We start from the raw sequence: 19,500 nt of genomic DNA on the forward strand, positions 1-19,500 counted from the left end.
ATATCCGTGAGAGGCTTCAGTTGGAAAATAATTATATCGGCAGGACTGACCACAAATATAAAATTAGAAGGAATTTTAGCAGAAGCGATTGGGGTAAATTTTCATTCATTGGGAAGGGTGTGAAGGAGTGGAACAGTTTACCAGGGGTAGTGTTTGATCCTTTTCCAAAATCTGTACAGATATTCAAGAAGAGAATAAACAGCAACAGAGAAAATAAATGAAGTGTTAGAGGGCATTCGACCGGTGCAGGTTATTGTAAATAAAAAAATGTGTGTGAATAAATTAATTCCATCCCCTGGTCTAAGGAGTTTGGACAGCCAAAGTAGGGGACTGCCTGTAGGGGTGAAGTACAGTGGGGACTTCGAGGGCCCTGGGACCGCTACGGTAGCTGTGAAGGCCCTTCAGGAACTCTGAAAAGTGGTGGCAAAAGGGGCTCTGGTTAAGACGCAGCAGGTCGTTATGCTATTTAGGATCCAGAACGGGTAAATAAAAAAGTAAATAAATAAATGCAATGTAAATATTAATGTTATACTAGTTTTATAGTATCATTTGAAGCAATTCCCCATACTGTATATCAGTTGACTATATTTGTAAGTAGTACAGGAGATATTATAATTAGAATTTTGTAAACAATATAAATTTATTAAGTATGAGCTGTGTGTTTAATAGAAAACATTGTTAGCGTAAATTGTATAATATTGTATTATAGGAAAAATTTTCTTCTCTTGTTAATTTAATATTTAGTGCTTGACAATAATGTATTTTAGTGTACCATTTGCCACCGAGGTAGACACCTCATTTGCAAATAAAGAGATTTTGATTTGATTTGATTTGATTTTGACATTATAACTACAATTTTTTTATGGCAAAACATTCTTTACTTTCAAATTCAGCTTAGTATATTCATTGTATAGTCGACAGAAAGAAAAACCAACCTGGAAGTCTTAAGGGAAGTTAAAGAAGAGAGACGATTTTTAAACATAATGGAAAACAGGAAATTAAAATTTATTGGACATGTCATCAGACACAATACGTTCATCACTAACATACTTGAAGGGAATGTGCTGGGAAAGAAAGGCAGAGGAAGACCTAGGATGAAGTATTTGGACGACATCAAGAAGAGGTTAGGTTGTGTCAATTACATGGAACTGAAACGAACAGCCAGTGAAAGAAACGAGTGTTTGCATCGACAAGACATTAGCCTTTAGAATATTGATTGATAATATAGTCATTAACTTTGCTCTATCTTTGAACCTCATGCTTATTGTTTTTATTACATTCTCACTTATTAAGTTCGTATTTTTTAATTGTTTACTTTTTGTGTGTTACTTATTTCTTATTTCAGGTTTTCTTCAATAATTGTTCTGCACTGGATGTCACAGTGATGGTAACAAATGAAGAGGCGTCTGCTACCCCCTCTCCTAAAAGGAGACGAGTTCTTGTTGGTATACAGGCTGTCATGGATACTATACGGACAGTCAGTGATCCTCATTACATGTGGCCTTGGTGCGTATTCACTTTCTTATATGTCCAAAACCAAATACGTCTATGGTTAGAGCCCTGCACGGTTGCGGATATCCGCGGATAACCGCAAAGTTAGTGTAATGGCGGATGCAAACTGTATGGCAGTGCGGATAATTTTGCTGATAATTTCTAAATAATGACGTTTATTGATTTTCACTCAGGTATACTCTTGTTTTTGCTTGTGGTTAGGCGACCCTTCACATTGGCAGGGGAGAATCGTGATATATAAAGAGCCTTGAGACCATGAAGCCATAAATCTGACCTAAGCCTAACTGGCTCCTGCCCACAATTAATGGAAGGAAGGAACAAAGGTTAATACGTCGGTAATTGTCGCAAGACAAAATCCCTCAAACCTGTGACTTTAGGGGTTTTGGTGGCAGTTGTCAGGCCAATTGTATTATGTTAACAGATCTATCCATTTCAATACCTTGGGTGTAATGTACTGTAGTTAAATATTTAAATTATCCGCGGATAACCATTGTGCGGATGCGGATAACCATTTGCGGGTATGGATGAAGGAAGTGTGGATGCGGAGCAGATGCAGATATTATTTTGTATATGCGCACAGGGCTCTATCTATGGTTTATACTGTTAGCATTAGCTAATTCTGTAATTGAAAGGATCCTTTCTCCAGAACTCGGTGTAATTATTTCTGTGGGCTGATATTTGGTTTGAGCGGCAATTAATCTGAAAATATTGTGTTCATATATAAGGAAGAAATTTTCTAATTTCATACTACCCACAAGAAGAGAATGATGAGATCCTACATCAGCACAGAAGTTCGCAGGCTCGATGTAAGAGGGTTTCTCCCGTCCATTGTAAATTAGGTTTAGAACTAGTGTAGTCGTGTGTGAAGGTTAGGAATAGTGATATACAGGGTGAACACAAAATGCCGCACTTGGAGGTCGGCATGCGATTCCTCATCCCATTGCAAGACAAAAGTTTCTGTAGCCAAATCGGATCTGGTGCTGTTGGAAAACAAGTCGAAAACGAGAAGCTGACAACACTGTCACATCCTGCAGCGTATCGTAGTGTAATAGAGAAACGTGCATCATCCCGCTCTAACGTACCTACCGTCGCAGCTCACTGTGTAGACGGCTGGGTTATAAAACCCACATGCACCATGGAGCTACGGCTCGAATCTACGTCAGGTTTTTTTTTTCTTTTGTGTTTTGTGACGTCAGGTCCCTAGTTCCCGTCGTGTAACTGCACTTGTAAACATGACATCCTGTTGTCACATGACAATAGTCGAACACATGACAGTGTGATCCATTCGACTGAATGCATGAGTCGACCAACCACGCAGTGCACAACCGTATCTGGTCTTGTCAAGTGCATGTAGGACGGCTTCCTGTTGGATTATACAAATGGCAAATACGTCGATATGCTTTTAGTGTTGGGTGCATCTGATAACTCAAGCTTCTGCTGCTGCTCATGAGTATGCAGCACAGTACCCTCAAAGGTGCCATCCTGATAAGAATGTTTTTCATTGCCTTGAGCAACGCCTGTGGGAAACCGGTATACTTCATCCACAAGTAGTGGACAGAGGTCATCCAAGGACTAGACGTACTCCACAAACAGAGGACGACATTCTTGAAGCCATTCTCCAATCACCTCAGCGAAGTACCCGTGATATTGCAAGGCAGTTCCAGGTATCTCAGGCACTGGTTGTTGACGTGTTGCATGACGAAAAATGCATCCATATCATTACACATTAACTCAACACCAGCGGCCAGAAAACCACATTCCACGAGTACAGTTCTGTGAATGGATTTGGAACAAGTTGAAGATAACGAAGATTTTATAAAGAATATGATATGGAGTGACGAATGTAGCTTCACTTTGAACAGCCGTTATTGGTCTGGCCACAGCCCACATGTCACCCATGAACGTGGCTTTCAGGCACGCTTTGGCATAAACTCCTGGCCTGGAATCGTGGGAGGAGTGCTTTTAGGCCCTTACCTATTGCCACAGAAGTTGAATGCGCCCCACTATTGTATGTTTCTGGGCAATACATTGTCGGACGTTTTAAAAAACCTTCCCCTTGGTGTTCGGCGACAGCTGTGGTTTCAGCATGATGGTGCACCGCCACACTTTGGAATGACTGTGCGTAACTGGTTAAATGAAGCGTTTCCAGGGAAATGGATTGGTCATGGAGGTCTAATGTTCTGGTCTCCACGTTCCCCGGACCTTAATCCACTAGAGTTTTTTTTGTGGGGACACTTAAAGGAACATGTTTATAGTACTCCACCCATGGATGTACAAGACCAAATAGCTCGCGTGCATGCTCCATCAGCAATGGTGGATGCAGGTGTGTTGCGTAGGCTCCGGCAAAGTATGCTCCAGCGAGTGGCGAAGTATTTGCAAATGCAAGATGGTCACTTTGAACGTCTGCAGTGAAGTGAATATTGCTCATAAGTGTATGTACCGGCTCTGTGAAGATAAGACTGGACATATTGGCTTTATTTGTGCCATGGACGAAACAAAGTGGTCGTTTACGTCTGTAAGAAGTTTATGTTATGTTTGATTGTTTAAATAAAGGTAACTGTAACGGTAAAACAGAACATAGTGTATTACATAGTGGAGGTGTACATTGGATACAATTTGATATTTTAACTGAAAAAAATTGGCACGAATGTGACTCGAACATCGGCGCGTCTGCACAACTGGCATTTATGGCATTACCTCGTCTCACTGAGCTAATGAGACAGCTTCGGCAGAGCGCCGAGTTCATGTGACCTGTGCTCGGCCATGCTGCATGCCGTTACAGTGTTGCCAGAGCCTTATTTCTTAACTCGCATTTCTATTAAACCTATTGGTGGGACTAAGTTCTGCAAGATAAACTTTTGTCGTGAATTTCGATGAGGAACCGCATGCCGACCTCCACTTGCGGCATTTTTTGTTTACCCTGTGTACTGTGCTGTCATCACTGTCATTTTCACTTTCCATTTCACTGAGTGCTCTTTACGCACTGCTTACATTTTTACAACCTGATTTTCATTCACCATTTGTCCAACTCATAGGTTGAACGGTGAGCATACTGGCCTTTGGTTCAGAGGCTCCCGGATTTGATTCCCGGCCGGGTCGGGGATTTTAACCTTCATTGATTAATTTCAATAGCTCGGGGAGCTGGTTGTTTGTGCTGTCCCCAACATCCCTGCAACTCACACACCACACATAACTCAGTCCTCCACTACAATAACATGCAGTTTCCTACACATGGCAGATGCTGCCCACCCTCATTGGAGGGTCTGCCTTACACCTGGGTCTGCACCTGGCTAGAAATAGCTGCATGAAAAAAAAAAAAATCATGATTTGTTCAATCTCACTAACACACAAAACATTTCCATGCGAGTTATCTTCGATATTTTGTATTTCATGGTGCCTGCATAACAGTTATAAGGAGGAAACTAGCTGCACTGGCCTCTAACAAGTACACATAAAAGGAAAAATTAACCTTGTTTGTCTGTGTGTAGATCTTACGTAAATGAGTTTTATAGATCTACTACGCATAAGTACTCTATGGAAGGGAAGTGCGCTACTTCCGTGAGATGCTTTACTGTGCCACTGTGACAAGTGAACTATGTAGTGCAAGTGGAAAGTGTTTTTTTTAAAGACTTTATTGGTGAAGTACTATATAATGTTTTATTTATTATGACCTAACCTGTACTGTTATTTGTAGACCATAATATAACGTAATTACCTAACCTGTACTGTGTAAGTTGGTGACGTGCATTTGTAAATAGTAGAATTCTGTTCTATATTTCCTGGAAGAATCTAGAAAGTCACATGAATTATGGAACAGGGTGTGTTGTTTTGTGGGTAATGTATTCTAGAAAATATTTCTGACTGTTCTGGAAATACGACATTCGCGATCAGGCGTATTCTAGAATGTTAGTCAAAGTTCGCGATCGAAAGAAAGGTTGTGATTGGTGAGTCTAGGTGGCGATAGGGAACTCGTGTACGCTGATTGGCTGATCAAAGGCCGGAAATTTCTAAATATAGAGAGCGAGGCAGTGTTTGTAAAAATTCTGTATCCTGAATTCTGTCGGTCTTGGTCTATCTGTCTGCGAGCAGCCTATCTGGTTGACGTCCTCCGGTTTCCGGGATGGCACTCTCCTCGGGTAAGCACTCTTGAATTCCGTTCCTGCTAAAATTTCCGTAATGTTCCGATTTGCTTTTCATACTGGAGTCTGCCCTAACCTCGCCTAGATTGACCAAATTAGTTACTTATGACGCCTTAGTTTTTCAGCTGGGCTTACCTGTTCATTTCCGAGGCATTCCTATTTCTTGTTTCACTAAAATATGTAGATTGTAGTTCTGTATCACTTGAGGTACGCTAGTTTTTGGATAACCTGTTTCACATCACTGTAAATTTTCATTGTACAACTGCATTGGTAACCAGATGTATAGTTGATTTGAAATTTGAATTTACACTGCTACGAAATAAGCTATGTATATCACTGAACTTATAGCTCGTAACTTGGAATTGTATTTGTAATGTATTTGTAAAATTATTTTGTAAATAATATTTTTCAAATCCAAGGATCACGGCGATTTATTTTGGAATCCGCTATCTAAGCCATGTCCATGCCTTTGGTAGATTCCCAGTCTTTTTCATCTTCCCGGTTTGTTGTTCACTAGTTGGCCCTACTGATATTTACGTACTTGTTGGAGATCCGCGTAAGGCCAGCTACTGTTTTTTCGAGTGTGTAGTGATTTCTTACATTGTGTAGTTTACTCTTACCTTCCCCTTTTAACTGTGTTTGTGCCTTGTTTTGGTGTTACCACTGTAGTGATGATGATGCTTGTTGTTTAAAGGGGTCTAACATCGAAGGTCATCGGCCCCACCACTGCAGTAGAGGTAACACCACAAATAGGAGAGGGGTAAGTATAGGTGTAATATATGAAAATGAATTGGCAGGAATGTGACAAAAAACCAAGGAAGGAAAGAAGTACCGTATTTCTCCGAATCCAAGACAACATTTTTTCTTAGAATTTCATGTTAAAAATCAAGGGTCGTCCTGTATTCGTATTTGTCTTGTGGTTGTGACATCATACACAACCATTAACCCGGCTCAAGGGAGATAGGGTCATCTTCCCTATCCTTCACTCGAGTAATTCTTGTCTGGCGCATCCACGTTGCGGGGGTGGGTATCCTGCACATCAGTAGGGCGGTGTGAAGGAGAGCTAAGTTCAGGTAGGGACCAAGTCTCATGAGGTACAACGTGGAACTTATGCCCAGGGTTGTGGGTGAAGAACTTAACAACATCCTAGGCAGAGAAGGAGACCTTCGGAATTGCGAAGATGGTGGATGAGGCAACCATCCTCTCTGAGGAAAATTAGAAGAGGAAACTACTGCCTCATGGAGAAGAGGGATCCTCAAAGGCTAAGGGAGTAAACCCCAAAAGAAAATCCTCAGATGCATTAGGCTTAGCAGGTCAGCAGATTAGTAAAGTTTTGTACTTGCTTTCAACTATAATACAAGTCTTGGACGGAAGTTAAAAAAAAAAAAAAAAAAAAAAAAAAAAAAAAAAAAAAAAAAATTGAATTGACAAGTTTCTGACTACAGTTGCACAGTATGATGGTAATGCTCATGTTCGTACAAGTGTTAGATCAGAGAACAAAACCTGGTTTTTAACAATAAATATTTTAACATTGAGTGGGAAGGAAAAATGAATTGATTGACGTAATGGAGAGACAAAAACTCGATATCCTGGAATTAAGTGAAGTAAAATGGAAAGGGAAAGGAATGAAGAAACTAAGAAAGGGGTACACCTTGTACTGGATGGGTAACAGTAAAGAGAAAAGAAATGGAGTGGGATTTGTAGTGAATTAGAATGTTGAACCAATAGCTGAAGTTGAGTATGTAAATGAAAGAATTATAATAATGCACATACACGTAAGGAATTACTGAAGATAGTACAGGTGTATGCTACACAGACAGGACATAGTGTGGAAGAAAGAGAAGAGTTCTTTAATGATTTGGAAAAAAACACATTGTTGGAGATGGGATCATGATAATGGGAGACCTGAATGCTCATGTGGGAACTGATAGAATGGGGTATGAGAATGTTCTGGGCCCACATGAGTATAGCGATAGAAATGAAGATGGAGAGGAACTGTTGGACTTTTGTAGAAATAACCTGATAATAAAGAACACGTGGTTTATGAAGAGGAATAGCCATAAGATCAGCCGATATAGTTGGGATGGACAGTATGTATGGAACACTCATCGATTTTATAATAACAGTCTGAGAATGGGGAAGATATGTCATGAATACAAAGATAATCCCCAGTGAAAGTATAGAAAGTGATCATAGATTATTAATTGTGGAATTTAAACAAGTAAAAATCCCTAAAATCTTGCCTAACACAAAAATATGAAGTGGAGAAGAAGACTGGGACAATTTAAGGCAGACATTTGTGGAAGCAGCAATTGAGGTATGCGGGAAAACACAAGCAAAGGTTAAGGGTGTAACCGTACGTATGTACGATCCCCGAATTTTTAGGTTAGGAAATTTTCGTATATAGTTTGTAATGTTAAAATCATGTAATTTTGTTTATTTAGAATGTAAAAACATAATATTATAAGAAGAATGTGTAGTTAGGGAATAGTGCATATGTGCTTCATTATATTTTGTATAAATTTCTGTTTGGGTCAGAGTCTGTAAATATGGCCTAGCCGTAGGATTGTGCAACCGGGAAAACTGCGACTATATCGGGAAGGACGGTTGAAGTCTGTTGAATGTGTTGCAACAAAGTGGCTTGAAAACACGGGGTACGGCAGGTGGTATAGGCTGAAGAATTGGAGTGGATCAATGTGGATGTACGTGAGTGGATGTTCGATGTCACATCAGACGCACGATAGCCAATACGAGGGCTTTGTTTTAAACGAGGTTGGGTTGACTAAGTGACGCGTGAAGATGTGCCTGTGAGAGCGTTGCTATCAGTAAACCTTTCTGGACGCTATAACCACGTGTAGCAAGCCTATATATGCAGGTACGCGTGTGCGGCAAGTCATTCTAATACTGATTCGGATTCTGACTCTGATTCTGATTGTGTTTCTGTCTCTGATTCTGTGTGTTTCTCACTCAGACCGGCGCGCAGGAGCTACTTTGCGCATAGTCCTAGGCAATGCTGTATTGTTCTTGAGTATCGTTTTCGGAGTGAGCACGCTATATGTTGCTGTTGCTAATGAGTTTCTGGTGGCTGTTAGGTCAAAGACGCTACTTAAGTGTTTATTTGTAACTCCAACTCTGTATAATAGTTGGACTACAATTCTTCTACGAGATTATGTACAGTGGATGTGGTGATGCGTACAGAATCGAGATTCGGTAGTGGATGTGTGGTTGTGCACAGAGCTGATTCTTGGTCGAGGAAATCGTCGGCCAAGTATCCAGTTTCAGTTGCAGAGAAACCTGAGGCGTTACACCAACCTGTGCGGCAGTCCGGAAGGACTCAAGACGTCGATGAAGTGTGTAAATAAGGTTAGGGATGCTCTTCGCAAAGAAGATCGCATCCGTACGTAGAGAAAGTTCTCGTACTTTTCTTTACCAGAATACGATTTTGATCTGCAACAGTAGAGTGCAGTGCGACTCTTACCTGAAGGTATGATAAATGTAAATAGTGAAAATAATTTTATGGTGGTTTGAAGATGTTTGTAATTTGCCTTTATAAGCGGCAAACACGAGTTGGTCTCGTTAAGTGATTTTTTTAAATTGGTGTTTTTTAGTGGTTTTGTAATTTGCCTTGTAAACGGCAAACACGAGTTGGTCTCGTAAAGTGATGTTTCTTTCTTCATGTTGGTGGTTTGTAGACGTTTGTAATTTGCCTTCATAAGCGGCAAACATGAGTTGGTCTCGTTAAGTGATTTTTTAAATTGGTGTTTTTTAGTGGTTTGTAATTTGCCTTGTAAACGGCAAACACGAGTTGGTCTCGTAAAGTGATGTTTCTTTCTTCATGTTGGTGGTTTGTAGATGTTTGTAATTAGACCTTGTAAGCGGCAAACACGAGTTGGTCTCGTCAAATGATTTATTTTTGTATGTGGTTTTTAGTGGTCTGTAAAGTTGCCCTTTGTTAACGGCGAACAGGTGTTGGTCTCATCAAGTGATGATTATTGAGGTAATTCATATATTTTTATTTATTTTGGGAGTAAAGTCATGGAAGGAAACTTGCAGTGAATCTTTTATCAGTAGAGTATGGATGAACCTGGCTTGCTACCCAAATCTAATTTCAGGGGTAAACAGGTAAGGTTATAAAGTAAGTCTGGAGCTTCGTCAGCCTGATGACCGTCGCCTTGGGAGAGGGAGTTACTCATTGCTCTACATAGTTATATATTCCTGTAATTGTTTTACAGGTGGCGCCCATTGTCTTGGTATTTATACTCATTTCACTCACCGTTAATTCATTTCATATTTTCTATAGATTGCAAATGGTTACATGGTATTTATTATATATTTTTTTATTATTTATTGGTAGTCGTCAAATTGTTACAAGGGAAAGGAGACATGGTGGTGGACATAGAAAATAAAAAAAGAAATAAAAGAAAGGAACAAAATGAAGAAGGAAATGAATAAGGAAAAGCAAAAAAATGTATCAGAAGGATGAGAATAAGATAGAAAGGTTACATGTGGAATACAAAAGATTGTAACTACAAGTAAAGAGGAGTTTCAAGGAAGAAAAGAAGAAATGTTGAGGAGAGTTTACCAACAAAATTGAGCAAGATAGTCGAGGAAATCAGAAACTATTGTACAGTGGAACCTCGATTATCCGTTCCCGGAAAATACGTTTTCCCGGAATATGCGTTCAAATTACGTGGTCCCGCGAGCATCGTAATTAAATCACGTTGTAAAAGTCCCGCATTATCCGTTCCTCGAAGAAACGATTTCCCGGATCAACCGTCCAGAAATTCCAGTCCCATCAACGCTAAATCCTCGATCAATCGTTTTTTAATACACTGTATCTTACAAAAGGACGGCTATGGCATATTTATGGATCTTGGCGTTAACACCCCGTCACTGCGATAATTAAAGCAAGTACTGTACCGGTACTGGAAAAGCGATCGGCACTTACCTTGCATAAGGGACCATCTTAGCATCGCATTCGGGTGGTATTGTTTAGAGAATCTCGGAAAATCATAAAGCAGAGCGTGGCGACAACAATTGCAAGGAGACACGGCGCATTTCGACAGCTCTGTTTGAAGACGGAACGAGTTTCGTCAAATGTTCGCACTTATAAAACGTCCAGGGTTAGATGTTTATATTTTTACTTTTTTCGATCGTACTGCCGAAGAGGTTTTTGGCACTTTGCTCAGGGCACTGCAGAGTAACTGGGCTTTCAGGCAGGAATCGAAACTGCTTCTTAACACAAATTCAGTATTTTTGATATTATCGTACATGATTATATTAGCGAGACCAAAACAGATGTTGCACCTTACATTTAAAAAAAAGAAAGCCATGGGAGGTCTTGGAATTGCCTATTACTGTTTAGGTCCTAATGTAAGACTGGGAATTTTACGTTTTCGTGTTAAAATACCAAAAAACCGCAGTCGTTTTATTTGCGCACGTTACATTTTAAATGGTTGGTATAATTTCAAACTCGTACTGACATGTGCAGCGAGCGTGCTTTCCAGATGACCTCAAGGTCACGAATAACCGTAGTTTCTGAAGTTTTGATATTTCTTTTATCTTTCCAATTTGATTGGATTTGTGACGCGCAGAATTGAATATAATGCATTCGAGAACTTTTAAGAATTGATACTTACATTCGAAACCATGTTTTCGAGTTCAACATAACCTTTAAAAGTCGACGTAGGCCTAATTTGCGCGGTACGAGATTTCCAGAAACTGACTACGAACAGTATACCGGAGACCAAATTACAATGAAAGATTAAGAAATGAACGGATTTCGCATTCATTTTGGGTGCTTTCGTATCTAATGTGCTTTATTTTATTAGATGAGAGAATTAAAAACTACTTGTGGTCGATTGTCGTTTGGCTTGGCGTTATTAGATTTTTCGAAGAGTTTGGCTAGCCTAATCAAAGTCGCTGAACTGAAAGAAGTTTTCACGGGAAACTGACGAAGATACCCCTGTAAAACTGAATATAAAGTATCGAGATTTTGAACTCGCGTACCGGTAATTAATGCGGTTTCGTAGTCTAACATGCCCGCCTCTCATCCAGAGGCCCGAGTTCGATTGCGACCAGGTCAGACAATTTTACCTGGATATAAGTCTGATTCCAGGTCCACTCAGCCTACGTGATTACCTTTAATTGTGGAGCTATCTAATGGTGAGATGGCGACCCCGATCTACAGAGCCAGGAATATCGGCCGAGAGGATTCGTCGCACTGACCATGCGCACCTCATAATCTGGAGTCCTTCGGGCTGAGCAGTGGTCGCTTGGCAGGCAAAGTTCCACTGGGGCTGTAGTTTGGTTTGGTTTAGGAGTTTTGTAAGATTATAATGACACATATTTAATTTTTGTGATGTTTAGCCAAATTGTTGATGGTTTTCATTCATTCCCGGATTTTCCGTTTTCCCGTATTGTACGTTTTATTTTCATGGTCCCTCGAAAAACGGAGAATCGAGGTTTCACTGTACAGAGTAATAAAATCAAAAAGAATAAATCAAGAAAAAATCAAGGCATTAGAGAGAGAAGATGGATCATAGTACTGACGAAAAGGGTCTTCAGAAGGTAATGGCAAAGCATTTTGAAAAACTTTATAATGAGGATAACTGCTCGGAGGAAGAAGGAGATAAGAAAATGGAAATAATAGACGGAAAAAAGGAAGAGAACCCGATAACAGGGTTGGAACTTGAAAGGACAGTGAAAGCAATGACGAAAGGTAAAGCAAGTGGAAAAGATGAATTCAATGCTGATATGATTAAGGCAGCAGGAAGCATTGGACTACAGTGGGTATACAGAGCCCTCAATGTCATATGGAAGGATGAAAGGATACCTGAAGATTGGCAACAAGCAAGCATTGTACCACTGTTCAAAAAAGGAAATAGGAAGAAATGTGATAATTATAGAGGTATAACCCTATTATCACATGGGCTAAATGGAGAAAATCATAGACAAAAGACAGAGGGATATAAGAGAAACACAGTTAGAGGAAGAACAATATGGGTTTAGACCGGATAAATCAACAATAGACTTGACATTTACAGTGCGAACGATAATGGAAAATATCTGGAAAGGAACAAGGAAATCATATTTGTATTTTTGGATTTGGAAAAAGCTTATGATACAATTAAGAGAAAACATGTATGAGAATGCCTACTGAAAAGGAATGTACCAAAATCGTTAATTAACAAGATAAAAATGTTGTATGATGGAAGTAAAAGCAGTGTACAATGGGGAGTGGTGATTCTGAAACATTTTATACAAAAAGAAAAAAATGTCTCAAGCAAGGAAGTGCACTTTCATCATTATTGTTCATTATATTGATGTATGAAATCATAAAACATGTAAAACAGAGTATCAGTAGTGATGAAGTGAATACTTTGGTATTTGCAGATGATGTGGTGATTTTTGGGAAAGGGAGAAAAGGAAGTACAAAGGAGACTGGTCATTTGGAATGAAAATCAGAAGAAGTTTGAAATGGTAATTAGTAAAAAGAAAACTGTAGTCATGCACTGTGGAAAAAAGAAAAAGAGAAGCCAAGTGAACATAGACAGAGAACGGTTAGACAATATAGAACAGTTTACATATCTGGGTAGCATTATTAATGGAATTAATGAAATCAACACTGAAATTAATAACAGACTAAGTAAAGGTACAACATTTTATCATCAGATCTTTTATGAGATGACAAAGTACCCAAGAGAACGAAATTAACATTATATAAACAGTATTTCATACCACTTGTAACATACGGACTAGAATCGCTGATAACTAATAAGAGGCAAGGTAGTAAGATCCAAGCAGTAGAAATGAAATTTTTAAGAACATCGGTTATAAAGACGAGAAGAGATGGAATTCAAAATATTAAAATCAGAGAAGAGCTAAATATAGAAGTGTTAGTACAAAAGATACAGAAAGCAAGACTGAGATGGTTCGGATATGTAAAAAGAACGGGAAAGGAACGGTAACAAGAAGAGAATTGGAAAAAGAAGTTAAGGGAAAGAGACCCGTTGGAAGACCGAGAAGAAGGTGGAAGGATCAGATTTGGAAGGACATTAGAGAAGCTGGATTGGATGTGGCAGAAGTAATGGAGCAGAAAATGTGGAAGGACAGAAAGGAGTGGAGGAGGCTTGTTAACTACACCCGGGCGACTGGAGTGGGACAATGATGATGATGATGATGATGATGATGATGATGATGATGATGATGTCTTGTATTTGGGACATAATGGTAACGAACACCTCTGGCAGTTACCATGCTAACAACGCTGCTTCCCTACACACACACATACACACACCTAACTCTATATTCAATGTCCGCATCTTTATTATACAGTAGAAGTCTGTTATAGCAAGAATTCACAACAGTGGGAAATTTTCTTGCTATGGCGGATTGTCGTTATATCTGATTTTCGTATAAAAGTCGGAATACCCCCATACACATTAAAATCGGTATGAAACGGCAATCAGTTTGTTCAAAACTTGCGTTTCCGTGGATGATATCCACACTACGACTTACTTGTTCCTTATTTTTCGAAATCCAATACAACGTGAAAGTGTATGTTTAATTTCATTCTGAAAAAAAAAAAAAAATACAGTTTCGTATTTCTCCGAATCCAAGACGAACCCCACTTTTTTCTTCAAAAATTTTTAAACAGGCTCAAAAAGTGCATTGCAAAATCATATGAATGCCTTTGTTGTACAGTACGCATTTTTATACAGTTTTTAGACGCCGAACATTGGCTTTCGTTATGCCGCATTTTTTTTGCAACTGCACAATTATTCTTTATTTCTGCGGGTTTAATGACCATTAACTTAAAATTGGCAACTTAATACCGAAGAGAATCCGTTGAAAATTTGCCGGCAATACCTATTCCGTGCGTCTGTTCGATACGGCGATCTGTCAGCAAAATATTCTTGCTCTGTATAAAAATGTTACCGTACTTTTACTCAGCGTCAGATATAACCGGCTACCGCTATACGCACGTCTCGCTTGCCGGGTTCGACCAACTTCAGCGGATAGCTAGGCCTACTTGCGGACGTTGAAGGTCAACGAACGAGTTTATTGCGCCACGGTATGGCCTTTCCGCCCTTACGTTTTTTGTGCACATACCTCACAATTTCGACTTCTTAAAAGCGTCCTTGTTGCGGACCACTGAATGCATTTTTTGTATCTTTGTCTTTGCGCTGATGCCAAATATTGACTTAGTTAGGCCTACGCCATATTTTCTTGCGGCTGCACAATTATTCTACATTTCCAAGTGTTTAATAACCGTTACCGGTAACTTAAAATTGGCATAATATCGATGAGAACCCGTTGACAATTTGCTGGCAATACCTGTTCCACGTACCGTACCGTATCTTTACGACTATCCATCCCCAAAATATTCTTGCTGTCTATAAAACGTAATTTTACCAAGAGTTAGGTACAGTAACTCTGCCACTGAGCAGCCGTGGCCTTGCTAAGAATTCGAAGGCTCGCATGTTTTGATGCCATTCTGCAGATTTGAGAAACATTTTTGTAGAGGCTGATAGAATGCCATTTTCTCTTCACTATTTCCCGAGATCCAGTGAGGTTACACACAGGCACTCTACATCCAGTTGTCACAGCGGTCGCTTATTGTCAACGAATTTTGTGTGTGTGTGCGTGCGGGGGTGAAAAGAAGCAGTGTGGTTACCGCAAGAGTTGCCAGTGGTATGCATTACTGTTAGGCTGCGAATGTCAAGACGACCCTTGATTTTTCTCATGAGATTCTGAGGAAAAAACCGTTGTCTTGGATTCGAAGAAATACAGTATCACTGTAGAGTTTTCTTCTTCAAATGGCATCACCTAACCTAACCGTATATGTGTCAGGAAAACATATTTGATACGCATGTAGAGAAATAAGTTATCCTCGCTAAAAAATTACATGTGAATAGCCTTTCCTAAATTTAACTAGATGCGAGAAAATATGAACTATCCTCTGAAATCAGTGATGTACTCTGCCATATCTTGAGGTACATCACACCGAGCTCGATAGCTGCAGTTGCTTAAGTGCGGCCAGTATCCAGTATTGGGGAGATAGTAGGTTCGAACCCCGCTGTCGGCAGCCCTGAAAATGGTTTTTCGTGGTTTCCCATTTTCACACCAGGTAAATGCTGCGGCTGTACCTTAATTCAGGCCACAGCCGCTTCCTTCTCACTCCTAGCCCTTCCTTGTCCCATCATCGCCATAAGACCTATCTGTGTCGGTGCGACGTAAAGCAACTAACAAAAAAAAAAAGAAAAAGAGGTACATCATATTCTTACTTAATTTCAGTATATAGCATTAAAATTAAGAGGTTGTTTACTTCAGCCATTATTTTTAATGAGTTAACAACTGCTATCGGCTACGTTATTTATGCATTTATTACGAAAACTTGTTATTCTCTTTCATTCGAATTTTCTTTAGAGAATACTAATCGTTGGGTATTACTAATTAACTCCAACATCGCCTTTGAATGTCTACGAGAGAGCTCGCAAATTCACAGTGAGAAAACTATACCATACCAAAGATGATCGATCGCATTTTGTGGCAAACGTTTCGGTTTCCTTATTCAAACAGCGTCACCTATCCTAACTTAACCGTACTGTACATATGACAAAACATACTTCAGGTGCCACTAGAGAAATTATAAACCTTCTCGCTATAAATTTACATGATAATAATATTTCCGTAAATTAACCAGACACGATTTAATATAAACTATCCTGTGAAATCAATTATGCACTCTGCCATATCTCGAGATGTATCCTATTTTTATTTAATTGCATTATTTAGCATTAAAATTAAGCAATTATTTAGTCAGCCTTTATTTTTAATGAGTTAAGAACTGTTATCGGACACGTTATTTACACACTTATTACGAAAATATGTTCTCTTCCATTTCTTTACGGAACAGCAGTCGACAGGTATTACTAATAAACTCCGACATTGCCTTCGAATCAGATCAAAAATTAGATGTATGGCTTTTCAGGTGTTTGCTCTATTAACCAGCATTTCGTCTTAGGTCTGACACTAGACTCTTCAGAGTCGGATGTGTCAGACCCTACCCACTGATGCTGGGGTGTATGCAGGTGAACTTATCAGAAACCTACATCCCACTCTGAAGAGTCTAGTGTCAGACCTAAGACGAAATGCTGGTTAATAGAGCAAACGCCTGAAAAGCCATACATCTAATTTTTGATCTGATTTTTGATATGCTCTAATGGTGGAAAATATCTAATTCCCTCCATGGGAACTTAGAATTTCCATTGCCTTCAAATGTCGACGAGAGAACTCGCTAGTGGACATAGCGAGGAAACGATTCAAAGATCATTGATTGTATGCATCATAATCGCTAGGGTGCATAAATATCTATAACGGAAAAAAAATCGCACGCGCTTAATCGCTCGTAATAACGGATGTGTCAGTGATAGGGCTCTCGCTGTAACCGAAGAATAATACACAGTTTAATATAGGAATTTTGAAGGGACATAAAAATATTGTCGGTATAACGGGGTTCTCGTTATAAGACTTACTCACTATAGCGGACTTCTACTGTACTTCACTAGCTGTGGCAGTCGATTGTACAGTGCCTCTTCATAACGTCACTGGTTCTCGGAAAATAGTGAAGGCAGAATGACATTATACGAGCCTCTACAAATCCGCAGAATGGCATCAAAACATTAAGCCTACTTTCTTGAGCTAATTTCAAGATCGACCATAATGTACTCCCAAGACTCAGCCGCGCAGGAAATATAATTCAAATTGGAATAGCAAGGATGCTACCCTTTTAATTCTTAGAAAGGCCACAATTACTCAATGACAGAGTTATAATGCATTTACTGTATTTGACGCTTAGTGAAAGTAACCGTTTTATAGACAGCAGAAATATTTTGATGATGCATCATAGTATTGTAGACACGTGGAACAGGTATTGCTGGCGAATTTTCAATGGGTTATCATCGATATTATGATACCAATTTGAAGTTAATGGTTATTAAACACGCGGAAATGAAGAATAAGAGTGCAGCTGCAAGAAAATACGGTATTACTAAAGCTAATGTATGGCGTTAGCGTTAACGTGAAGCCAGAGATTGTTTAAAAATTGTGTACCGGTACTATACAAAAATGCATTCAGTGGCTCGCAACAAGATCGCTTTACAGAAGTTGATGTTGAAATTGTGAAGTATGTGCGCAAAGAACACAAACAAGGGTGGAATGGCCATATCACGGTGCACAAAATTCGTTGACCTTCAATGTCCTCGTCTTCATCATACTGTGTACATCGCTGGCCGCTGAAGCCGGCCGAAGTCTGCAGGCAAGACGTGTGCCTAATGGCAGCCGCATGTACTTACAAAATAAAACTTCCCTTTATTTCTACTGAGCAGTTTCAAGCATGACTACCAGTACCGTCTGGCTTGAAGAGTGCTCGGGGTAGTTGCAGCAATAGGTATTACTGCCGCCCCTCCAAGCAGGAGTGAAGGTGACTGCTAGCGGCTGAGTGAGGGGAGGCAAGCAGGTGTAAATCAATCAATCAATCAATCAATCAGTCAATCAATCAGTCAATACTGATCTGCATTTAGGGCAGTCGCCCAGGTGGCAGATTCGCTATCTGTTGCTTTCCTAGCCTTTTCCTAAATGATTTCAAAGAAATTGCAAATTTATTGAACGTCTCCCTTGGTAAGTTATTCCAATCCCTAACTCCCCTTCCTATAAATGAATATTTGCCCCAGTTTGTCCTCTTGAATTCCAACTTTATCTTCATATTGTGATCTTTCCTACTTTTATAAACGCCATTCAAACTTATTCGTCTACTAATGTCATTCCAAGGCATCTCTCCGCTGACAGCTCGGTACATACCACTTATAATACCAATATAAATGGTCCGTTATTGGACATTATAAATTTTCCAGCTAGCTCATTCTTGGTTGCCAGCGTTTCGCCCTCATGTGCTAGGGTGGGCTCATCAGTTGGTACCTAGCACACTTACCAGTTGCTAGGTACCAACTGATGAGCCCACCCTAGCACATGAGGGCGAAACGCTGGCAACCAAGAATGAGCTAGCTGGAAAATTTATAATGTCCAATAACGGACCATTTATATTGGTATTATAAATTTGCTCATTCAGGACAAATATTCCAGATTCCCTATGGGAATCAACATCTATATCACATACCACTTAGTCGAGCAGTTCTTCTTCTTTCTCTCAATTCTTCCCAACCCAAACTTTACAACATTTTTGTAACGCTACTCTTTTGTCGGAAATCACCCAGAACAAATCGAGCTGCTTTTCCTTGGATTTTTTCCAGTTCTTGAATCAGGTAATCCTGGTGAGGGTCCCATACACTGGAACCATACTCTAGTTGGGGTCTTACCAGAGACTTATATGCCCTCTCCTTTACATCCTTACTACAACCCCTAAACACCTTCATAACCATGTGCAGAGATCTGTACCCTTTATTTACAATCATATTTATGTGATTACTCCAATGAAGGTATTTCCTTATATTAACACCTAGATACTTATACAATGATCCCCAAAAGGAACTTTCACCCCATCAACGCAGTAATTAAAACTGAGAGGACTTTTCCTATTTGTGAAACTCACAACCTGACTTTTAACCCCGTTTATCAACATACCATTGCCTGCTGTCCATCTCTTAACATTTTCGAGGTCACGTTGCAGTTGCTCACAATCTTGTAACTTATTTATCACTCTATAGAGAATAACATCATCCACAAAAAGCCTTACCTCCGATTCCACTCCTTTACTCATATCATTTATATATATAAGAAAACATAAAGGTCCGATAATACTGCCTTGAGGAATTCCCCTCTTAATTAT

At 39.6% G+C, this 19,500-nt stretch overlaps 1 protein-coding gene across 1 annotated transcript in view; it reads left to right on the top strand.

Annotated features, from left to right (window-relative positions):
* The window catches only part of LOC136863856 (serine-protein kinase ATM), a 570,640-nt gene that overhangs the window by 102,279 nt on the left and 448,861 nt on the right, over positions 1-19,500 (top strand). The window contains exons 9-11 of the mRNA XM_068226546.1: positions 1,346-1,477; positions 2,919-3,176; positions 8,850-9,048. Of these exons, the coding sequence (XP_068082647.1) occupies positions 1,346-1,477; positions 2,919-3,176; positions 8,850-9,048 (589 nt within the window). The remainder of the gene's footprint in view (positions 1-1,345; positions 1,478-2,918; positions 3,177-8,849; positions 9,049-19,500) is intronic.

The sequence above is a fragment of the Anabrus simplex genome, chromosome 1 (assembly GCF_040414725.1).
Source record: "Anabrus simplex isolate iqAnaSimp1 chromosome 1, ASM4041472v1, whole genome shotgun sequence".
Classification (NCBI taxonomy): Eukaryota; Metazoa; Arthropoda; class Insecta; order Orthoptera; family Tettigoniidae; genus Anabrus; species Anabrus simplex.